Source organism: Terrapene carolina, unplaced genomic scaffold (genome assembly GCF_002925995.2).
Source record: "Terrapene carolina triunguis isolate 2854851 unplaced genomic scaffold, T_m_triunguis-2.0 Scaffold714, whole genome shotgun sequence".
In the NCBI taxonomy this organism is placed as follows: Eukaryota; Metazoa; Chordata; order Testudines; family Emydidae; genus Terrapene; species Terrapene triunguis.
Genome location: NW_020665065.1, coordinates 275,630 through 300,190, shown reverse-complemented (window position 1 = coordinate 300,190; position 24,561 = coordinate 275,630). Strand labels below are relative to the sequence as shown.

General features: G+C 42.8%; 1 protein-coding gene and 1 long non-coding RNA gene across 3 annotated transcripts; one reads left to right on the top strand and one right to left on the bottom strand.

Moving 5' to 3' along the window:
* The first annotated feature begins 2,859 nt into the window (after positions 1-2,859).
* Positions 2,860-7,857, top strand: LOC112112141. 2 transcript variants are annotated; one of them, XR_002908568.3, is made up of 4 exons: positions 2,860-3,497; positions 4,207-4,321; positions 5,348-5,492; positions 6,952-7,857. It is a non-coding gene; the product is annotated as an uncharacterized LOC112112141 (long non-coding RNA). The 2 variants fall into 2 exon arrangements; XR_002908567.3 differs by having other exon boundaries at positions 2,860-4,321.
* Positions 7,858-19,943: 12,086 nt separating this feature from the next.
* UTS2 (urotensin 2) lies at positions 19,944-23,882 on the bottom strand. Its single transcript, XM_024207902.2, is given in 5 exon segments — positions 19,944-20,060; positions 20,733-20,776; positions 21,469-21,585; positions 23,677-23,800; positions 23,802-23,882. Coding segments are annotated over 5 exon segments (483 nt in total).
* Positions 23,883-24,561: the final 679 nt, after the last annotated feature.

Sequence of the window (24,561 nt, the reverse complement as noted above, 5' to 3'; positions counted from 1 at the left end):
GGGCTCTATAAACCCCCCTGGGCTAGGGTGGAGGTGAGGGGTTGGGGCATTCTATAACACCTCCCATTCTGGGGTGGAAGTGAGGGGTTGGGGGGGAGGTCTCTATAACCCTCTTTTGGGGCAGGAGAGATGCTAAGACTGTATTTCCCCCACCCCCAGGTTAGGGAACTGTATAATCCTCCAGATTTGGGGAGAGGAGAGAAGAGGTGTTTGGTGGGGGTGGAACTGTGTAGCCCCCAGGACTGAAAGAGGTTTTGGAGGAAGGGGGAACTCTGTAGTTCACTGGTCTGGGGAGAAGGAAGAGGAGTGGATTTCAAAGGAAAGGAGTATATAACACCACCAACCTGACCCCCCTGGGCTACAAGGGAAGAGGAGTGTGGGCAGGGTATTATACAGAGCTGAGTGATTGTGAATAATAGATTTTTAGGGGGGGTGGTTGGGGGGCCTAACAGAAAAATCCAAACAACATTTGGTTCAGTTTGAACTGAAAATGGATGTTTTTTTTCACCAAACCTCTCATGGAGGGTAGGTCCATCAGTGGCCATTAGCCAGGATGGGCAGGGATGGTGTCCCTAGCCTCTGTTTGCCAGAAGCTAGAAATGGACGACAGGATGGATCACTTGATGATTACCTGTTCTGTTCATTTCTTCTGACACACTTGGCATTGGCCGCTGTCAGAAGACAGGTCCATCTAGCCAAGTATTCTTTCTTATGTTCTTAACCAAGCCAAAAATAAGTTTCAAGTCAAACAAAATGTTTAGTTTGACCTGGAATGAATGTTTTTAGTTTTGGTCTCAGGTAATTTTCAGTTTGGTTTGGGATTTTTTTTGTTTCATTTTGTATCAGTTGTCTTTTCAAAGAATGCTACTCTGGAGGTCCTGGACTTCAATCTCTTACCTAGAAGCCTAAATTTGGCCTCCAGAACCTCTCGCCTGCCTTTCCCTATGTCATTGGTACCTACATGTACCATGATCACCAGCGCCTCCCCAGCACTACACATATGCATGTCCTAGATGTCTTGAGAGATCCTCAACCTTTGTACCTGGCAGGCAATTGCCCGTGCAGTTCTAGTCTGGTATCCATCCTACAACAGTGATCTATCCCAGATGCTTCTAAGAGAGCTGACTCTTCACCTGCCTCGTATTCTCCCCAAAATAATGCATATCTGCACTTATGCAATTGTGTATCTTGGAGTAGGGAAAAAATTTCCCACCCCAGCTGGTGAGCATCTTATGTCCTGAACTGTGAGCAGTAGTCCTTGTAATTTTTTATCAAGTCATGAATTAGCCCCCATGTAATTGTGTAATTTATAGCATTGCTAATTTGATTTAAAATATCCTATAGTCTGTGTTTGGACAGATGAGTCACATATGCTGCTTCTATTAGTGTCTATACTGGGTTCACATGTAATGTCTTGCTTTAAAAAATGTGCCCCTCCTGGGCCAAAATATGATGATTTATTGTCCTTTGCAATAAATAATAAAGCTCAGATGTTCTTCATGGTGACTCCTATGCAACTGAAATGCCCATGTTGGGGTTTAAATATTGTGTTTGGATAATATGCAATGGACTTAAATTACAGCAAGGGAGGTTTAGGTTGGACATTAGGAAAAACTTCCTAACTGTCAGGGTAGTTAAGCACTGAAATAAATTGCCTAGGGAGATTGTGAAATCGCCGTCATTGGCAATTTTTAAAAGCAGGTTAGACAAACACTTGTCATGGATGGTCTTGATAATACTTAGTCCTGCCTCAGTGCAAGTAACTGGACTAGAAGACTGCTCGTGGTCCCTTCCAGTCCTACGATTCTATGCATTAGTCTCTTGAATCCTGCATGTGTCTCTTTTGTGTACTGTGGCTCTGCACAGCCTGACAATCATGTAATTTGCATAGTGATCTGTGCCAAGGCACTCAGCCTTGTGTGGCCATTGGGTAGAGTGCTTCATCACTCCCTGTTAGGTAAGAGTAGAGCATGTCCCCTTAAGATGTTATGTGATGTGTGTATGAAATGGATTAAACTGGGGTAGGCAACCTATGGAGCTGATTTTCAGTGGCACTTACACTGCCCGGTCCTGGCCACCGGTCTGGGGGGGCTCTGCATTTTAATTTAATTTTAAATGAAGCTTCTTATACATTTTAAAAACCTTATTTACTTTATCATTTAATTTATCATTGAGAAATTTAACTACATTCCAGAACATTGAGGTTCCAAGATCAGCTTCCATTCTCTGTAATGGCAAAAAGGGCACTTTGAATATAGAGCATAACATTTATGTTTTTAAATCCAGAAATCACTTATAAAATCCCCAAATCTTTGTTTGTAGTACCTGTTTCTTCAGAATTTACTAAAGCACCTATGCTCTCCTTGACTATACTAGGCCCATTTGACTCCGAGAGATTCATGGAATAGTGATGCTTTCTAGCAAGTGCACACTGGGCATAGCTTTGAAAATATCTTTTGTTGTTGTGTTGTTACATTCCCAGTGTATCAAACTGGATCCTTTAGGCTCCACTTCTTTCAGCTTAACCCAAAGAGAGAAATTGCTGGAAGGTATTGTCATAGCATTAACTTCTCTCTAAAATTATTTTACTAAATTCTGTGTGTGAAACACCCCAGTAAACACACACTTTAAGTCTTGATATTAGAAATCCAATACAATCCCTTCAGCCAGAGTAAAATGCAATAGATGCATTTGAAAGCCTGTTTTCTTTGTTTAAAAATTGAACTTGTGCAGACACCAGATAGTGTATGTCTTCCTTTCAAGGACCTGCGTTATTGTTACCACTCAAGAAAGGGATCTTGGAGTCATCATGGATAGTTCTCTGAAAACATCACCTCAGTATGCAGCAGCAGTCAAAAAAGCTAACAGAATGTGAGAAACCATTAGGAAGGGGATAGATATTACTTTCTTTCTGGGTAGTAATAATCCCTTGCCTGAATTGTTTCTGATATTTTCCCTCCTAGTGTACTCATTTGAGGACCAGAATAGCACCTCATAAAGCAGCAGAGTTAATACCGTTCCCTAAAAATCTGCTCTGTAATCTTGTTTATATAGATCTTTCTTTAACTAAATTAGGTTTGACTTGACATTAAACTTCCATTGGTATTTCACAGGAGCCCTCTGAATGAAGATGTTTTTGCTGCAAGAAGCAAAGAGATGAGCAGTGTCAATAAAGAGATAAGAGAATTGCAAGGACAAATATACAAGCTTCTCCTGCAGGTAAAGAGGATGAAGGAAAATCTGAAAGTCTCACAAAATAATGAAGATTCTTCACTTACATCTCTGGAGTCACTTGAAATTTTGTGTTGCTAACTGCATTATCTCTTTTTACTGTTACCTCTAAGACAATTAATTCTGCCTTTCTTACAGCCAGTTCATAGCAATGATTCTAGTGGTTATGGAAGTCTTGGTAGCAATGGGTCTTACAAACATTATATCAGCATAGCGTCCTCTAGTGACTCCAATGTGAATTGTGCTGAGGAAATACAACAGAACTAGTAAGTTTATCAATATGACATTGCCCAGGTAACAATAGAAATATAATAATAAAACTGAAAATTCTCACTGCAGACGTACTCCATGCATTGTGAAATTATATTGAAGTGGGAAGATACAACAAGGCAAATCAAGTGCTTGAGTTAAATATACTTGGATTGGTCAAACATACAAAATTTTTAAATTGCCAGAGTAGGCATTTACCTGACTGGAATTGTCAGATACCTCAAACAAAGTTATCATGTGAAGTAAATTACAGACATATAATGATATATAGTGACTTGTTTCAGAGAACTGGCAGACTTGACAAAATAATGGGGAAACCATGTTAAAAAGAAATGGCATCTAGGGTTAAAAGAAATGTGCAGGGTCCCCCTATCAGAATACATATGTGAACAGACATTCTGTGAATACAAATTTTAAATATAGTTTCCTCCTAAACAATATCCTGGGTAAGTCATTAACTTGTTCTACCCTTTCATCTCTGAAGGCTTATATCAATTCAAGAAAATTATTCAAAGGCAGAGGTTGTAGACTTTACCATAGTGAATCTGAGTGATAAAAGTCAAGACACGCCAAGCTCAGGCTGACAAGTCCATCCCTCTATGCTAGGTTGAATTGAGGTACCTTAGCACATTATTGTGCTTATGTTTTCCTGTGTTTACTCATGTTTCCTCAGTCTGACTCCTGTAATTTTCTCACACCCCCCAGATGACATTGCAGCAGGTCTGTGCCAATGTGAACTGAATAAAGAATCTGGGTCAACAGCTGCATACTAAATCACAGAGCAGAAAGGATCCAGTCCTGGATACTGTACTGCAGGGAGGTGAGTTAATAGAATCCTGATCCCTAGATGAAGTGTGAATTCCCCATGATCTGTAGTCCTGCCTTTTAGACTTGAGTGGCATACTGGTTCTGACAGCTTTGTGTTAGAAATTCTTACATCATGTAAAATAGATCTAAGTGTTTGCTGTTCTAACCCATTTTACTGGAGAAGCAGTCTATGGTTATCAAACTCTTGTATTGCAGTAGTGCACAGAGTCCCTGATCAGGACCCTTTTGTGCATAGGCACTGTGCAAATACGTAAGAAAACATGGTCCCTACCCCAAAGAGCTTACAATCTAAGATTAAAATCCTCTACTAAAATGTTTAGGAATTTGAAGTCCTGTTTCATTACTAAAGTTAAATTAAACTTCTAGGTGTGTTGACAGCAAGATTCTACTATGAATTGTGAGACCCAGCGTTAAGTCCACTGTGAACAGTGATTTGTGCACAGCCTCAATGAGGAGAGCTCGTATGCTGTGATCACTGTGCTACCTTTTAAGCTAATAGAATGGTTTTAACATCAATACTCTGAGTAGCCATAGTTTCTCTTGGGTTAGAGGTCAGATGTTGTGATTTGTAAATAGGGATGGTGAGCAGTAGAAAGTAATTAACGCTACTTTTAAAATTGGCAGCATTTGAAAAACTAATTTATAAACCTACTTATGTGATGGGAAGGCTTAGTATCTGGGGTTTCCACCCCATCACCAAGGATACTTCTGTTAGCCTGCTGGTGTTAGGGTGGGAATTGAGCAAAATTATCTTAACCATAATGATAGAAATGGGCTGTTCGTGCACTGTCTCCTTTGTGTTCACTAAGATCTTCTGGGGTGGATGTTTCATCTTAAGCTTGTAATTTTTTTCTTGTAGACAATACATTGTTTCAGAAAAATGTGTCCTCATTTGAGCTCACAGAATTAGTTAATTTATGGGAGTGATACTATCACAGGCCATGTACCCTCATAAAGACTTACTTAGGGGGCAGCTCTAAGATGCTTTTGGAAGACGACGTTTTTTTTTCTTTTGTAGGCAAACAGAACACTGCTTCGTATATTCTCCAGGCACTGAGAAGTAACATGACTGAAGGCCCAGACAGTTCATCCTGTGATGATTCAAGGAAGATACAACATATTCTAGCCTACCAGCAGATCAGCTGTGTGGACAGTATCATCAGGTGGTAAACTTGCTCTAGAATTATTTTGGGGAAGTTCTACAGCCTGTGTTATGCAGAAGGTCAGACTAGATGGTCACAATGGTTTGTTCAGGCGTTTGAATCTATGAACATTATAGCATTCTGTTAGCACAGGAGAATCAAAAAGTGAAACTGTCAAGAAATGTAAAAGTCTTGTTTCACGGCCAAAGTACAGTGAATGTAAAAAGTAAACAGCATGAACAGTTAGTCACAATTATTTTTAAGTATTTAAACTTTTTTTTTCATATCAGTATCTTATACTACTACTAAGTGCCTGAGCAACCATCAAACAAAGATGAAAATTCTCTGACAAACTTGGAACTTTCCATTATAGAATTGACTAGTCTGTATCAGGCTAAAATATAGTTAATGCAAAACCCAATGTTAGTGATGCATGTAGGAGCCTGTCATATGCTTGATTTGGCCAGGATTATAAAAGGAAAAGGAAAGGTAGTGCAAAAGAGACCCATAGGGGAACGTTCCTTTCTGCTCCCAGCTGGCTGAAGCTGAACTGGCCTCTGGGGTGTATTTCCCAGTCGTTTGAGTTGATTTGTACTGGTTTTGAATTGGTGCTTTTGAGAATAAAGCCAGCCCTGAAGACGGGGATGTGAAGAGTTCAGCAGTTGGGACTTGGTTTTTCCTTCCCCTGCTAGTGGGTCTCCCCCCGGCTTACAGTTAGTTTGAAAAACCAAGCGCTCAGCTATTGGAATTGCTTGATGTTTAAGGTTGAATGCTCATCCTCTACTTGCTTCCTTGTGCATATGCATTCTGTATTGTGTATATCGTATTCATTGTCAAATAATACAAGATATAATTCAAACTGGAATCTCTTCTATAACCTTAGTACTGTGAACACTCTGTACTTAGCTGTATTACTGAAAATATGACTGCATCCTCTGCTAAATAGTCACCCTGATGTTACGCTTATGGTTCAGTATAGACTATAGTATATAAAATAATAAAATACTATCACCTTACTTCTGAGGTTGAGTTCATGTCTGTCTGAGCAAATGGAGTAGAAATTGCTTCCATGATTATAGCTTTATAGGAACTTCACTAGATGTGCACTTATGCTATAGATCTCTTGTGTTTGACCTTGCTTCCATTTATAAAGATGGACTGGCTGGTACAACCACAGATGATACAAGCTCAGATAGAGCTTGCACAGTTAGTTCCAGTGCAGGATGGACAGGAACCTAGTGCTGTCACTGTATCATTCCTGTGCACCTCAGTCTCCGTGGGTGGGATATCATTCACTCAGCTGCTGTTGTATGAATATACTTGAGTTGTGACTTATGTTGTTCTCTCTCCCTCTGCAATGTCACGTGAACCCACTCAGTAGCTCAGATGAGATTGTTTTCTGAATGATCATTCATTGAAAGGGGGAGCAAACCCCAGGATGCCAGGCCAAAGAGTTACTTGTTTTCCTTCTCTTTTGTAGAAGTGACTGCAATAGAAGATGCCACTGTGGAGCATGAACAAATTGAGCTGCCTCCTCTGAATGCTCAGAGTCCCACTGTGGTTCTTGAGGAATTTAAGCAAGTTGGACTAACAAAGGAGGTTTTGTCAGCCCACACTCTGAAAGAGGAGCAGAACTACATTGATGGGCTCCACCAGAGGATATTGTCATCTCTGTATAGGTCCTATCTCTATCAAGGGAGCAGAAGCAACAGTGGATTTTCCTATGGTCAAGGAAGGCACCAGTTGTTCTGTGTGGTAAATGAATTAGTAATTGAGTCTAGTTATGCATCTTGTGATCTAATCAATATCTTACTAGTCCTGCAAATCCGAGCAGGATGTTTTCTTCTAACTGCTGGGGCTTAATAGTAGTCACAGCACAGAAGTCTCTACCCAGTCCTAGATGCTGCTATCCTGGACTTGTATCAGGACATGTAACTCTTACAATAAACGCTGCAAAAGGCCACACAGCAGAGTAATGCCTCCTATTATTAGGACTCCAATACGCTGAAAGAATAGGTCGGGGTAAGCCTAGGAGAGCAGTCAGAGGGGCTGATGGGATATAGAAGAGGACTGTCTGGGCCTGCTAGCAAAAATTTTCCTACCCTGACTGGAGAAACTGTCCAGGGGCATATTCTGCTAAATTAACTCTCTGAATGTGTTGCATATTCTCCATTATTTCTCTGAAGGCCTGTCTCTGTCTCTCCATACCTGCTGCTTCAGTGAATGACTATTTTTCCTCCCTTTTAGGAGACTCCCCTTCAAAGCAGACCAGCCCAGTTAGCTGTAGAAGAGGCAAATGTGGGAAACTCAAGTGCCAGAAACCAGTAGAGCCCTCATACAGGCATTCATCTAATAGAAATGATCTTCCACACAAGAAGAGAACAGCTTCTGGGAAACAGTTCTGCTCTCCCTCTAAAGCAGTGGTTCCCAAACTTGTTCCACCGCTTGTACAGGGAAAGCCCCTGGTGAGGTGGGGCGGGCCGTTTTGTTTACCTGGCGCGTCCGCAGGTTCGGCCGATCGCGGCTCCCAGTGGCCGCGGTGCGCTGCTCCAGGCCAATGGGAGCTGCTGGAAGCGGCAGCCAGTACGTCCCTCGGCCCATGCCGCTTCTAGCAGCTCCCATTGGCCTGAAGCAGCGAACCGCAGCCACTGGGAGCCGCGATCGGCCGAACCTGCGGACGCGGCAGGTAAACAAACCGGCCCGCCCCGCCTCACCAGGGGCTTTCCCTGTACAAGCGGTGGAACAAGTTTGGGAACCACTGCTCTAAAGCATCACATCTGAAACCCTCCAGTGTGACCTTCCCTTCCCATCCATTCTTACCCAGTGTCTTGTTTTCCTATCCCCTTCATGACCCCTATAGGAGGTGATTGTGCCACCCACTCAGTAAGACCTGAGTCCATATCATCACATCTGCCCTACAACATGCAACCCCTTCCAGCCTTCCCTTTTCCATACATGGGCACATTTATGGCCATGTTCTTTCACAGTTTCCCCATGTAGACTCAGATACCTCAGCCTTTCTTTCTTGCTCAGTCTGCTTGTTCCTTCTCTTTAAATCCATGCTCTACAATGCCCCCAGGCCTTCTCTTCAGTATACCATCAAACCCTGTGGCGCAACCTTCTCCAATATCTACACCCATGTCTGTTGAAGAGCAGCAAGAGACCCAGAGTGACCAGCCACCACTGTTCAGTAGCTTCAGCTGAACCTGCTTCAAGAGGAGCTGCCAAACCTTTGGAACCTCCCAGTGGAGCTGGAGCTGATGTGGAAATTAAATGTGTAAGTAATGCCAGGTATTAAATGCAAACAAGGAGCCCTATAGGAAACCTGACTTTTGTGGGGTTTGATCAGCAAACACTGATACTGTTCTGTGTTCAAGCATCACAGCAGGTTTTTTATCACTGACTATATTTTGCAGAATGAAAGGTACAAATTGCTTTCAGGCTCTGACCAAAAAAGTAGTTTATATTCAAGTCCTTGGAACCTTCTTACAATACAATATTGGCAAGCTATAAATGTCACAAAACAGTGCCCTTCCAGTCCAGGCTACCATGGGTTGCTCTCTTAGGCAGTGGTGTTTTAGTTCATGCTGTCTACCAGGAATGTTGGGTGGGCTTTCTGCATGTGGAACCTGGCTAGGGCTGCACAACTCACTTACTCTCTGAACCAGTCCCTCAGGCTTTGTGGAAAGCCAAAACAAAGGGAAGACATCATTTTAATTAATTACCCCCTCTGTCGTCCAGGGATGCAGCTAATGAACAAAGAACAGGGAATCCATGTGGGTCGGTTTCCATATGGGGCATAGAAAAAGCCTCTCTCCAACTTCCGCTGTATACTCAGAGGCAGGAATCTGAGCTCTGTAGGCAAGGAAAAAGTGTTGGCTCCTGAATCCAGATTGGGCTTTAACCACTGAATCTTTGCTGGGTAGGGCCCTGAAGGGGAGTGACATAGCCATGGCTGCAGAAGCTGAGAGTTTCACATAGTGAATCGGGGGACAAGAATACTTAAGTTTCCTTGTAGTATACCATTATGCTTGCTTGATATCCATGGCTGTGTTGACACAGCATAAAGAAGCAACTAACTGATTTTTGCTGTCTTGTCAGCAGAAAATCTTGAGTTTACAGCAAAATTACAGTATCTTGAAATAAATCTGATAAAAAGGGTCCGCAGCAGAAACCAGTATGATGAAAGCCCAGAGGGTTGCTGGCTTTACCGTGAGTGTTTATCCTGAGCTTCAGGGGCAGTGATTTATTTTCAGACCTGTAAACTCCATATTAATCTGCTGAATTGATGTAGGAACTACTAGCACTTGTATTGCACTGCCCACCAAAATCAGAAACTCCCCTTTTCAATCATGAAGGTAACTTCTGTGGATAGATTGTTACATTCTCTTTCCAGGGCATTGATCTGGAGAATAGTGAAAGCCACTCTGTTTCCAGTGAACTGTTTGACCTTTTATTGTGTGAGGGCTCTCAGATGAGTACAAGTTCAGCAACATCAGGCAATGAATCAGTTGAATCTAGCTCTATAGGCTCTTGTTCCAATGGTTCTAGCACCAATGAGGTTTCTCCTTGTGGCACAGGTAGGGAAGCTTTGGGATTGGGGTGCCATTGCTTAAGTCAGAGGTCCCTAAACTGTGGGGCGCACCCCCATAGGGGGGCACAGAGGAACTTTCGGGGGGGCCCAGCTGGGGCCTGGGCCAGCCCCCAGGAGGGGTGGGGAGGGGGCACCACCCAGCTACACTCCTGGCTGCTGACTCAGCGCTCCGTGCCCGGGAACCCAGCTGCCAGCCCAGGGGACCGGATGAGGCTCCGCCCCAGCTGTGGCCCCAGCCTCAGCCCCCTTACCCCTGTCTGTGTCCCCTCCTTCACAGAGCCACAGCCCTGGCTCGGGCAGGGGGGGCACAGACAGGTGGGGGGGGCACAAGGTAAAAAGTTTGGGGACCACGGGCTTAAGTCATGGATGGCGTATTGTAGTACTGAACCTATTAGCTGTTTACAGCTAGAGGTTATGGTGGGTGTGGGAACTCGCCACTAAAAGGGGTGGTGGTTGTTTTTTTAAACCAGTTGTCAAAGTTAATTATTTGGGGGCAATTATTACTCAATGTGCTTTAGACAGGGCCGGCTCCAGGGTTTTGGCCGCCCCAAGCAGCCAAAAAAAAAAAAAAAAAGCCGCGATCACGATTTGCGGCGGCAATTTGGCAGGAGGTCCTTCGCTCCGAGCGGGAGTGAGGGACCGTTCGCCGAATTGCCACCGAATAGCTGGATGTGCCGCCCCACTCCGGAGTGGCCGCCCCAAGCACCTGCTTGACAAGCTGGTGCCTGGAGCCGGCCCTGGCTTTAGAGTTAAACAAAACAGGAATCTGAAATATCTCTATTTTTGCTTGTACATCAAGCCTTTCCATGCTGTTTTGTTGTGTTTGGTTCCACACATTGTTCATAGTCTGCATCCCACTTGACCCAGGGTGAGGCTGATGAGAGGAGGGTCTCTTCAAACAGTCACTGGGAAAATAGGACAAACTCATTTTGAAGAAGGGAAGGAGTTGTGTGAGGTGTGGATTGTGTGTTTGGGGGAATCTTGAGGTGCTCAGTAGAAGTAGAGTTATACTTTGGGTTCCTAAGAGTCAGCAGCAGCTTGTAATCTCTTGCCATAAGGATCATCTGAACAGTTACCTGCGGTCCAAGTGTAGAATCAGCCCACAAGGGGCTTGCAAGTTAATTCACTGCCTGTGCTGGACTTTGAGAGATTTTTACAGGAAACTGTTGACTTAATTTTCTGCAATAATTCTCAGCAGGCAGTCAGTGTGAGTCAGTCTGGAGGATGATGGATCGTACACCTGAGCCTGTACTAATGACATATCAAGTACCTGACAGGTGAGGAAATAGTAACATTTTTCTAACACTGTGTTCAGAATTATGCATAGAAGAATTATAGAATTAGAAATGAGGCTATAGGAACTCTACAGGCTTCATCCAAGAAGACAGCCTGAGCTGTCCCTGTTGTTCTGTATGGTTTAAAAAAAAGGGAGGCTTGGGGGGGATCCCAAGTTGTCCTAGAGGTTGGAGCCAGAAAAGCAATCCTTTGAATCCTGTAGCCTTTCATGCTGCATGTCATTCCCATTAGTATGATCTAATATCTCCTGAATCTTCCAAGGATGGCCTGTTGCTTACAACTAAAGATGCACAAACCCATGTATTGTAAGACACAAAAGGAGAAAATTTCCCACATTAAAGTGAATCTAAACTGCTTCAGCTCACTAAACTGCTTCCCTCACAAGGCTAGTTTTTCTCCTGGGTGCTGTAGTCTCCAGGATTTTGGATCCATGAAGAAAGGGACAATTAGAGTTGGCTTTTGGTGGGTTATGCAAGTTTAGGGTGCCATCTCCAGAGAATCACAGTCATGTTCTCCTTTGGCGTTATCATAATCATTTTAAACACCTAGAACCTAACGACTGTCATTTTGATCATCCCTTCCATACAGAGCACTCTTCACTTATGTACAATAAAGATTTTGAATGTAACCCAATTTCCAAGCCTGCTACATTTCTGTTGTGTTTCCACCTTGATTTTCTAAGAGAATTAAGTGGGCACTGCCAGATTTTAAAAACCAGATTTAATTATTGCTGTTTTCAATAACACATGAGATTATTAAAATAAAGAATTTTAGAATCTTAATTTACTGTTCACCCTTTATGCTGTTTAATTTTAGCTTTTCTCCCATCTAAAATGACCCTGACCCCCTACAAAGACTTAGGTACCTGCTTACTGATCAGGGCCTAAATTAGCAAGAGGTGACAGACCGGATGAGGAAGTAGGTATAAGGAGAACCAAGACCACAACAGTTAGTCTTGTTGTTTGCAGGGAGGGAAAACTCAGATATTGAAATTCAGTGATTTACTCAAGGCTACAGTTTCACTGGCAGAACCATGATTAGAACTAAAACATACCTGGCTTCCAAGCTCCATACTCAGTCGACTTAAACCACACTGCTTCACTGTGGAATGTCTTACCACCTATGCAGAAAGCACATATGAAAACCTTTATTTCTCTTACTTTCAGGAGTTAATATTTTCCCTTGGTTTAGATTAATGTTTCTACTTTTGTCCATAGTTTGCCTGTGTGTCCTAAGCTGAGATCCAGTTCTGATATGAAAGGTAGGCAGAGTATATTTTGTAGCCATATTTGCACACTCTGTGGCTTCATCAAACTGGAAATTTGGTTGGTGGAGCTTATGAATCTTTGTTACATGCAAAACTGGATGTTAAACTCTTGTGTTTATGCTAATATTTGCCCAACATTGCTATAAATGGAAGGTACCCCAGTGGTGTTTCTGTGACGTAGTGAGAATTCATCAAAAGGAGAAAGGTGCTTTGCCTGTGGGGTAACTCCACAATTGCATTAAACTATTACAAATCACTGTTTGAATAAATTTTACTTGAGTTGAATCTGTGATCAGCTGTGGTTGAATTTACGCATACAATTTTAAATGTATTTTTAAACAGGTGTTCTGTTTTTTATAAATAAACTGGAAAACATCCTGTGAAGAACTTCTAGACGTGTGTTCTTGTTTTGATTGTTTTTGTGGGGTTTTTAGAAAAGTAGCCCCTTACTCTATTCTTTGTCAATGTTATTACACAGTTAGCTGGAGGGAGTGACTACAATAAAGATGGTCACATAGCATCAAGCTGTTTTATTTTTCTGTCTCACTTTGTACTTTTCACCAATTCCAACAAATGTTGTTTGCCATTTAACACAATTACAAAGTGGCAGGATGGAGTCGTATTTGCTAAGTATAAAAGCTTTTTGGGTTCAGCGCGCAGAATTTCAGACTTGCGTGTGTATTGGATGAGTCAGAAAGAGAGGTAAGTGTGGAAAACAGCCTGAGAACTCCCCAGGCCCAAAGTGTCTAAGTTTCCTATCCTCAGAGAAAGAACAGTCTGTGCAGCTGCAGTGGCAGCTTCCCCAAGTGGGCCCTGTATCTGGAAGGGACCCCATCTGCAGGGTGGACCAGGGATTTCATTCTTCATAGTATCATCGAAAGTGATTACTGACAGGAGCCTCGAATAGAATACAACAATTTCTATACACTCCATTGAGAAACATTTTCTTTGTGAGTTGATCTTTTCCTGGTTCTGGATTTTTAGACAAAACCTCTCATCCAAAGGGAATCGGTGACATCAGTAGTAGCTAGAGAAGTCTACAGGAAAAAGGCAAAATCTGTTACACTTCCTTCAATGACAAGACAAATGTTTTTTATTGCAATTTCATTAAAATCAGAAGTGGAAAAGACAATCCTTGTTAAACATTCAACTGAATAGGCTGCTGCTGCTGCAGTTCCACTAAACGTAGAGACCTTGTTTTAGCCATAAGAAGTCTTTTCTTGCCTGTTTATTCAATGGAGGTTTTGGACACACATCTAAATGGAAAAGGAGCATGTTCTTCTGTGAGCACAGTCATGCCACCACTCTGTTTCATATAGTTGAAATATGTTCCATAGGCAACAGACTGTAAGTCCTTCACTATGCGATTCATCCAGGACTGTCTACAGGTCTTCCTGATGGAGCCAGTATGCTAGCTGTGTGCCAAACCACACACTGGAGCACTTGTCACAGCCCTCTGACACTTAAGATAGGCCAAGAAAGACTTGAAGTCTTGCCTGGGAGCAAGACTCTCATGATTCTTTGCAGTTAAGATAGAACTAGCTTTAGAGTGGAATTTTACTGAGAAGTAACACTTAGCCTATTTTGAAAACTGTTGCAGGAGATATTTTAGATATGAAATGAATTCCAGTGGAACAGGGAACCTTGCAAATAGCCTAAGATAAGAAGTGTGTACCACAAAGTGAAAATAGATAAGGACCAGAATTATACACAGTAAGGAACATAAAAGTGTAATTGCCCCTCAATTGTAAGGGAAGTAGCTGTAATACCATCCAGCTGCAGCTGTTGGTAACTGCATGCCTATCAGGATTAACTAATTGTTAATCAGTAAATCCAACCAAAACTCACTTCTCCAAGGTTTGTTGTTGTTAAACTAATCCAGACTCGAGAGAACCCCTCATGCAACATATAACCAATAATTGATACAAATTATAACCGTTTATCAATCAATTGGTTGATTATTGAAAAATTATTAATGATCAATTATTAGTTATTAATGGTGCCCAAGCTGGGAAGATACATGTTATGGTAATATATGTTTGTGTTTGCTGGTAAATTGCTGCTACTCCTTCATTATCAGTCTGACAATACTATATGCCTGCTTTCAATAGCAGTCTTTCTCCAGTAGTTCCATGCTCCAGCTCACAGCTGAAACTCTCTCCTATTGCTTTGGCAGGAAAGTGGTGAAATACAGCCCTGAGGCTTTTAATTCCTATCCTAATAATCTGTGCAGTGGGGAAATCCCCAAGGGCAGGACTGATCTACAGAACTGAATAGGGAAGGATATAATTTCCTACTGCAGGGGCCAGGGCCCTGAGAGTGAAGCACTGGATGTTTGTGCCAATATCACAAGCTTTAAAATCCTGTCGCTTCTCTTATCCTGCATACTTTGAAGGACACAATATTTGACTTATGAAGTGGCAGGCAATGAGAGATTTCATGAATGAACTCTGCCTTGCCAAACTGTGTCAGATGAGGACTAATTTTTACTCTGTCTAGAAGATTTAAGATGGCTGCATTGTACATCCAGCTGCTCAACATTTGTAAGTACATTTTTCATTGCTGTAGCTGGTTCCATCTGTCATAAGCGTCATGAAAAGTGAACGAGATTTATTTGACCTGTAGGCTGCGTTTTAAGCAACCTAGTCAGAGATTTATGATGTACATCAATGAGATCGATGTAACATGCATCCCTGCTAGCTGTAGCTTTAACTCAAGATTTACTGGAGCTCTGTTTGTGCCTTTTATACGAAGCATCTACTAAAGAAGGCAGGGCTCCCTGAAATCTTTCCACTGGACTCACAGACAGCACCCACAGTGCACACATCCAAAGGCAATTCAGACGTTGTGCTCTGAAGACACAGTTAGACAAAAGCACTGCCAAGAAATAGCTTTCAGCTGAAAAAAAGCATTCTGGGTACTAACATGCAAATAAATTGTACAAGAAACCTCACTGGCTAGGAACAAGACATGGCTGTGGGACACTACCATAGCTTGGGTCCTAAGTGTTCTGAACAGTGGCCCCTTCTTCCTAATTCAATGGAAGGTGTCAAGGCATGCCTTAATGCACAAAACCTGCACATTGAATCACCAGCATGAAGGGGCTGAAGGTCAAAGCTAACTTTCATCCTAGTGGGCTCAGTTTAGATACTACAGGAGAAACCATACCAGAGCTCCAGTTGGATTTTTCTGTGGGATAATTCCTGCTTTAAGGAAGGGTCTGAGTTCTGCAGTGCTTGTCCTGTTTACTAATAAGATTACATAGCACTTTTCATCCTCAAGGTTCACTTCAGGGCACTTCACAAACTCTGCCCACGAGGGCTGCTGAACAGCAGCCCTGTGCAGCGCATCAATAGGATTATGTATTGTTTGTATTGCAGACATACCAAAATGTTAAACACTCTCCAGACCAGAGCCAGAATCTTCCCAAAGAGCTTAGTGAGATGAAGGGTAAGGGATACAATACATCAATATAGTGATCTGGAGGGGGCAGGGACATGTTTTCTTAGCCCTGGGAGTTATTTTAATGTGGTTTTTGAACACAGTGCTCCCAAGGGAGTGAATTAAATGAGGCAAGGGTAGAGGACAGATGGACAAAATAACGTCGTGAAAGTCATTTCAGGCAGACGGTAGCCTGGACTCTGGGCTTTTCCTTTCATAATAATTGCCGTGCCTAAGAGCTATTGAGATGTGTGTCATCAGCCTGAGGAGTGGATGTGAAATGAGCTCAGGTGGGAGATGGGAGCAGTGGCTGTTCACATTTTATACGCAGGGCAATGGAGAGCCAGGAGCTTCTAGCTTTCCCCGTGAACACCCAAGATATTCCCCCTCAGCCATGACATCTAGAACCTCCAGAGGAGATTGTGGAGGAAGAGGAGGGTGGCACTGAGGAAGAGGTGACTCTGAGAACCAACATCTCCTCCTCCTCTTCCTCCTCCTACCTAGATGAGGCTGTCATGCCTCCGCCACTATCCTTGGCCTATAACTTATGGCTTTTTCAGGATCTAGCAAAGCAAGTTGCAGATACCCTTGGAAGAAGTCAAGGACACCCATCACAAGCTCCTTGACATACTACACTCCTCCTCATCCTCTAAAATAGCCCTCCCTATTAATGAGGCTCTCTTGGATCCTGCAGAAACCATATGGCAGACCCCAGCATCAGTGGCACCTACTTTTGCATCTGATGACGTGGGTTATATCCCACAAAAGCTTATGCCCAAATACATTTGTTAGGCCTGGTCTACACTAACCCCCCAAGTCGAAGTAAGGTACGCAACTTCAGCTACGTGAATAACGTAGCTGAAGTCGACATACCTTAGTTCGAACTTACCGTGGTTCAGACGCGGTCCACACGCGGCAGGCAGGCTCCCTGTCGACTCCGCGGTACTCCTCTCGCCGAGCTGGAGTACCGCAGTCGACGGCGAGCACTTCCTGGTTCGACTTATCGCGTCCAGACCAGACGCGATAAGTCGAACCCAGAACTTCGATCCCCAGCCACCGAACTAGCGGCTGGGTGTAGACCAGCCCTTAGTCTCTAAGGTGCCACAAGGACTCTCATTGTTTTTACTGGCACCTACTTGCAAGCAAACCAATTTAAAAAAAAAAAAAAAGTCTCAGCTACGGAGAGAGAATTCCTCTTCTCCCACCCTCCCCCAAACTCCAGTGTCGTGGACGCTGTGAACACTTGGGGCCATCAGCGCCAAATGAGGTTCACTCCCTATGACAAAAAGAACAGGAGTACTTGTGGCACCTTAGAGACTAACAAATTTATTTGAGCATAAGGTTTCGTGGACTACAGCCCACTTCATCGGATGCATAAAATGGAACACACAAGATATTTATACATACAGAGAATATGAAAGGGTGGAAGTAGCCATACCAACTGTAAGAGGCCAGTCAATTGAGATGAGCTATCATCAGCAAGAGGGGGAAAAAAAAAAGTTTGAGGTGATAATCGAGATGACTCATAGAAGGTGTGAGGATACTTAACATGGGAAAATAGATTCAATTAGTGTAATGACCCAACCATTCCCAGTCTCTGTTTAAACCTAAGTTAATTGTATCTAATTTGCATATTAATTTCCTATGACAGGGATTGGAAACATTTGGACCTATTTGGTAGGAAAGCCTATTCCTTGGCTATGCTACAGTTTTGAATCACTAAATATCAAGCCTTAACTTTGAAATATGACTATCAACTATTCGAAACTTAGCAACTTTATTGCTCAGCTTCCTGAGTCACAGAGTGAACAGTTCAAAGCTATCATCCAGGAGGGACAGCTATTAGCCAAGACAGCGCTACAGTCTGCCCTCGATGCAGCTAACACAGTGGCCCGGTCCATCTCCACAGCGATAGTTATGTGATATGCATCATGGTTACACCTTTCAGGCTTCCCTAAAGAGGTGCAGTTGACTGTCAATGACCTTCCCTTTGAAGGCACCAAGCTCTTCATAGCAAAGACGGATGCCTCTCTTCGTATCCTAAAAGACTCTCGGGCTGCTTGCCACTTGTTGGGATCTATACACCTGGACAAAAGAGAAAATTTGGTCTGCAGCCCCAACACAAACCACTCACCTTCTAACACCTGACAGAGCACTAATGCAAACCTCAGAGGAAGAAATCTTAATTTCCTAGGCAAAAACCATCTGGCCCATCTCCAAACACCAATTTTGACATGTTGGTCGACGTATCGAGAGACCACTCCCCCCAACCACCATAGCTGACCACTGTTTCCTATGCATTTGGCTACTGCCTTGCAAAGTTCCACAGCACCTGGGAATGCATAACATTGGAACAATAGGTCCTGGAAGTTGTTCACAATGGATATTCCATCCATTTCACCTCCCTATCTCCTCCATTAGGGATACTGCTCGGGAGTCACCAACAATGGAGCACCCATAAGGACGCTACTTGAAGAAATAGTAGTTGTTAATCATCTTGTGCAGTAACAATTGTTCTTTGAGATGTTTCCCTCTATGGGTGTTCCACAACCCACCCTCCTCCCCTCTACTTCCAAGTTCTTGTCAATGACTCTGCAGTAGAGAAGAAACTGAGGGGGGTTAGCCTGTGTGCTCTGGTTAGCCTTGTGGCAGGGCACAAGGCGAGAGAGCGTCTGTGCAGGCATAACAGACACTGCTACCAAAGTTCTCCGATCAGCAGTGCAGAGACACAAGCACACCTACAGTGGAGCACCCATAGAGACACACATCACAAAGAACCATTGTTACTGCACAAGGTGAGTAACTTCTTCTCACCTTGGGGTTTGAACAGTACTTTTCTCTATATAACACCTGATACAGGTGACAAGCATTATAAGAAGACAAATGCATGGAGCAGTTCTCTAGAAGATCTTTCGCTAACAGGCTTCCCTGCTGTGACAATTGGAGAACCACCCATGTAATTCAGTGAATCCTTCCACTGTCAAGGCTGGTTGTGTCCCCAGACACAGCCTCTCCAGCCCTTCTGTAATCAGCAGCATGGGGAGGGGTGTGTGTGTGAGGGGCTGCTGTCCAGTGGTGTTGGTGGGATCTCATGCAAGTCAGCTATTGTGTTATACAAAATCCAGCAGAGCCAGAAGTGAAATGAGGCTGCATAAATGTCAGGCACCATCCTAATACCTCTCTCCAGTGAATGCCCCTTACATCCCTAGTGTACTGGGCAGGAGTTAGAGTGTGTGCTGGGTGAGTGAAGCAGAGAGGCCTGGAAGGCAAAGAAATTGCCTGCTGTAAGAAATTGCTCTGTTTTCTAATATGCATTAGGTCAGGCTCCCATGTCCCCCACCTTTTCATCAGTTCTCCTCAGCTCTCTCCCATCCCCACCACTTCTGGTAGTCTGCTCCCCATCAGATGATTCCTTTGGGGGGTGATCCATATAATTATTATCTCTCTTTGCTATTACTGATCTGTTACTATATTAACACATTTGGAGATACAATTTGTATAAAAGACTATGCAAATTAATGTGGCATAGTGCTGGTTCATCCATCCCTCTGCTTAGAGAGACAATCCTATAGAATTCCTAATTTCCCAGACTGGTCCTTCTTGCCCTTCTTGCCCCATCACTTAGTACCCAAGAGGAATGGAATCTCTGAAGGAAAATAACTCATTGCTCATGGGTTATTTGCAAAACATAGAGGATTTATTAATCTCCAAACAGCGTGGAATGTAGAGTTAAGAGTCAGCTTTACATTTCTTTATTCTCCTCATGTTAAAACAAGCAAATCTATGTACATGTTTCCAGGACAGTTATTAACATCTTTATAAATTAAGCAGCCAGGATGAGGAAAGAGTTTGTCCCCCACCCCACCGCCCCAGGTTACACACAATATTTCCAGAAGCACTCAGAGAGGTTCCCACGTTTTTTATTCTGTTTCCTGTCTTTGGCCAGCAGGCGGCTCAGCAAAGCAATTCGAGGGTGACTTCCATAGAAAGCCTAAAATCAAGCAACAGCATGCAGGTTAGTGAGGGGGAAATCAGATTAATCCTCTGAAAAATGCTTACAATGAGATGTAGTCCCTCTGCCATCTCTGACCAGGCCCTGTGGCCCCATATTCCAACTACCCCAGAGAGCCCAGTATCCATCTGTGATCCAAAATGCTAATCAAACTCCCTGCCTTAATCTTTAAAGGATCAATATATGGTAAATATTAAAGATTTTGTATTATCAATTAGCCCATTATCATTGTGCTAATGTTTCACACATTGCAGTGGGAAAAGTGATATACTTATTGAATCCTTATTGAATCTAACCCATATCCATACACACTCTTTAGCCAGGCCTGTGGAGGCTGGAACTGGCTGTTTATTTGGAAGGCAGTTTTTCAGGAGAGGGCTGGAATTTTAAAATTATGCTAAAATGCTCTCAATTTCTGCCAAATCTGTGTTACTATGGCCTTGAAAATATTTTTAAAATTATGCAAATTAGCAGTTTTCTGCCATCATCTTCCAACATCCTTTTTCTGCTACAGAAAGGTGGGTCATACTTTAATCTAAACTATTTTTAAGTTAAATGGATCTTTAAAGGGTGTCTTATTATCCACTTCTCCTTAATCTAAAATGTGGGTTTCCAGTTTCTTATTTTGACAATAGCTAGTCGTTCACTTACCTCTTTCACATTTTCCCTTGGATTGTAGCTGCTAGGGCTGAGACCTGGAAAAACAAGTATGAAATGCTTCTTAATTTAGAAATGGAGAGACAACCGGTGTCACTTCTGATTGCCAAAATATAACCCACAGAGGTAAAACAGAAGTTAAGATCAAATACCAACTGTCCCTTCTGATGTAGGGGCAGTCCTTGTCATAGCACATTATTCCTGATGGGTGTATGATAGTGGGCCTGCAGCTCTTACCTCTAAGGACCCTCTCTCCCGCATAAGTCATTGTATCATGACATTTATGGCTGTAGATTCTGCATTTTCTGAAAATGCTGGTGCATTTCAACAGACTGTGACATTTGCAAGGCCCAGTTACCCACTCCCAGACCAAGTCCCTGTCTTGCCTAGAGGAGTTCCTTGCCTCCTAGTCATCATCAGCCACTCAACATCAGTATGAAGTTCAACAGACTTTTTTTCAGACTCACTGACTTAGAGGGCTGCAACTTCCTTTCACTGTTAATGAGTTCTTAATGGGATTCTACCTGATGGTTCTTTGATTCTCCCCCCGACTTAAAATGTTCCTCCTGGTGGGGTTCTCTGCAGACAGTGAACTTCAGCTGCTTTGGCAATGTGCACCATCCAGGCAGATTATTTCTTGCTGCTCAAAGCAGCTGAATTTTCAAAAGGGACCCTTGGCATTTTGTACCTTGGAAAATCTCTATGTGGAAACTGCGTGGGAGAGCTTTACCTTCTTTGCTGGGACTGTCCTCAGTTTGTGCCCCCAGGAGCCTTGGCAGAGTCTGCAGCAGAGAAGCTCTCCCCAAGCTGTCCAATCGCTCCACATTTAATCTTGTATCTTCATCTGCTGTTGGTAGAAGAAGACATTTAAAGAAGACATCAGCGTCTGTATGGGATGACACCTGCCTCAGGACCCTGTTTCCTTTTGGGTAACATCCATTCAGTCAGATGGCTCCTGAGCAGGCCTGTGGGCCCATGTTTTGAAGACGTCAGCAGGCACCAGTAGTTAATCACTGACCTTTATTTAATGAATGTGAAAAAGGTGGTGATTGCTTCTTTGGGCACCTGAGTCACCCTCCTGATGTTACATCTATACATCTCTCTGTTCTCACTGTTCTAACAGATCTACCCAATTCGGCACAGTAAGTCACCCATTCGTTTGGGGCCCGGGGTACCTACAGCCCCAAGCACAGAAACTACTGCTGTTCAGAATGTCTGCAATGCTAAAAGAAATACAATGTGAAAGTGGCAGTCTTCCAAATGATTACATGGAGCAGCATGTGGCTCACTGCTCAGATGAACTGGACAGGCTACCAAAACAAGATCCGACTGTCTGAAAGGAAAGAAAGGTGGGATTTAACTAGATAATGATTTCTAGAGCTTTGTGGTACCATTTCAGGAGAACCTACATGAATACAAGCTGGGGTCTTTTAGCACCCTGAAATAGCTGGCTGATTTAGAGACAATATAATGGATCATAGGTATCATTTATCTGCTTTTGATTTCCCCACAAACCCCTTCTTTTATTTAAATGAAATGTAAAACATTTTAATGAAAACAAAATATCCGGGGGGAAGATTTTTTAAAAATCCTTGGCCATAAGTGAATACTGTAATTTGCCTAGTAACTGTGCAGAGGGACAGTTGCAGAGGTCACTGGGAAGTTTCAGAAATGAGTCTTTGCATAAGACAAGCTGCTACCTCCATGTGCAATATGCTGAGACATTTCACACAGTTATTCTAACAAACTTTGCCTCTCCCTAGCAATGCTGATATACACCTTTGGTTTGAGATAAAAGTATATATTTGAATATAGACTCCTGATTTTGTCTCTTGTTCTCTAGAGGATGCTTTTTTATTAGTAGAGATGATTTAATAAGCTTAATGCATGCCTCCAGACAAATGCAGCTGATATTAATGGTTACTGCCAGCTCATCCATCTTATCATACAGTGAATGATGTCTGGATTGAATGACAGCTGGCTGTAAACTGACTGCAATTACACAGTAGAAGGTTTGTAAAGACACTTGTTTAAATTTTGGACTTACTAATATTTAGAAAAACACTTTTAGTGTCTATCAGACTTTGTAAACTAATATAGCAGCAGTGTCTCCAACAAAAGAACATGAATTACTTAAGTAGAGGGCAGGTAGGCACAGTCCCTTCTTCGTGCACAACTTTCTGACCTGCAGCACTCCCTGACCTTCCAGTCCTGAGCCCTGGCTCAGAGTTCTGTTCATATACTTCAATCCTGACTATATGGTATCCTCTCTATTCCATTTTTGGACCCCTATACTGTTTTACCTATGCCCATCAGTCCTGACCTACTGTACCTCTACTTTTCTTAACCTTGGATTTCCCAAGCAGAAACTTCTTCTCTTTGTAAACTGAATGAAGTCTCCTTAACGTGAGCAACTCTCTACCAGGATACTAAATGTGAAACGGCTAAACCCATTTTCACTGTTGACTTAAGCCAAAATTGGACTGTCCTCAACGCCAACGGGAGTGGTTACTGCATTAATTTCTGCAGTACTTCTCCCACTTCTTCTAGATATTTTTTAATTTTAAAAATAATGAATAAGAAGTCTTAAAGTACAGCCAGAGGAACTGGCCATGCAGCCAGGCTACTCTAAATGGAGAATCAAATGTCAGCTAGCTCACATTTCATGTTGCAGGGTTCAGAGAACTTGCATTCACGATCTGAAGGCAATAGCAAGGGATATTTAGGGCACTCAACCTCTCCATTTTATGAGGACTTACACTGAACTGCTGATTCCAATTGTGCCTCTAGCATCATGAAGAAACATCTGCTTTTTGCCACAGCTGAAGAACACAGATGAGAAAAGGTCCTTTCTGAAAGAATTTCTCAGTTACTCATTCAGCATTACTGTCCAGTGCCCTACTAAGCTCCTGACCACTAAAAGCAAAAAAAGTCTTACCTGAGAGCTGATAGGACACCTCCCTGGAGTCGATAATGGGGAGAGACAAGAGAGGACATGAGAGGCTGATAAGAAAGAGACAGCAGAATACCAGGCTATGCATTGTTGCTGCGTGAATATAATTCGTCTTTGTTGACCCCGTCGTGCAGAACCGCTATCTGACTGGTGCTTCTCCTCCCAATTTCACCCATTATATAGCCACTCATGACCTCATAAATATCATCATCCAAAAAAAAAATCCAATGAATTTATTGCCCATTGATTCTAAATGGAAACCACTTTGCATTGATGTCATTTTTCAAGGTAACAGTTCATAGCCAATAAATTTACTGTCTCATTGCGTGGTGTACAAAGTGGATATTATATCAAACCAGGCACAGTAAAGTTTATAAATCTGGCATAAAAAATAACTTCCAGTTATAAATCATGAGTTAACGAAAGGGTCAGACGTTGGTTGAAATGACCAGGGCAGTGAGATGGCTGATTTATGAGCCTTAGTAAGCTTGACGCAGAGCATCTGATATGAAATGTTTTTTTTTTTTCCTTTTGTGAGTTGGATGGATGAGTTGTCATGTTGTGTTGGGGGTTCTTGTGCCAGGAGAGTGAGAAGAGAGGAGATTAAAACTTCCATCCAGTTGTTTAATTTGCAAAGAAAAGCTGAGCTGAGTTCAAGATGCTGGTGTTTTTCCCATAGATTTCATGTCTGTTTATTTTTTCCCATTTGCAAAGGCCTTTTCCAATATTGCCCTAGAGAATTGCCTTGGCAGCAGGAGCATGACTTTGATCTCCTTTACAGTTAGGTGGAGACTCGCTCAATACATATAAACTAGTTTGGGAAGTGTTAAATATAGGCCTTTTACTAGGCTGTGAGCAGCACTGACCTCC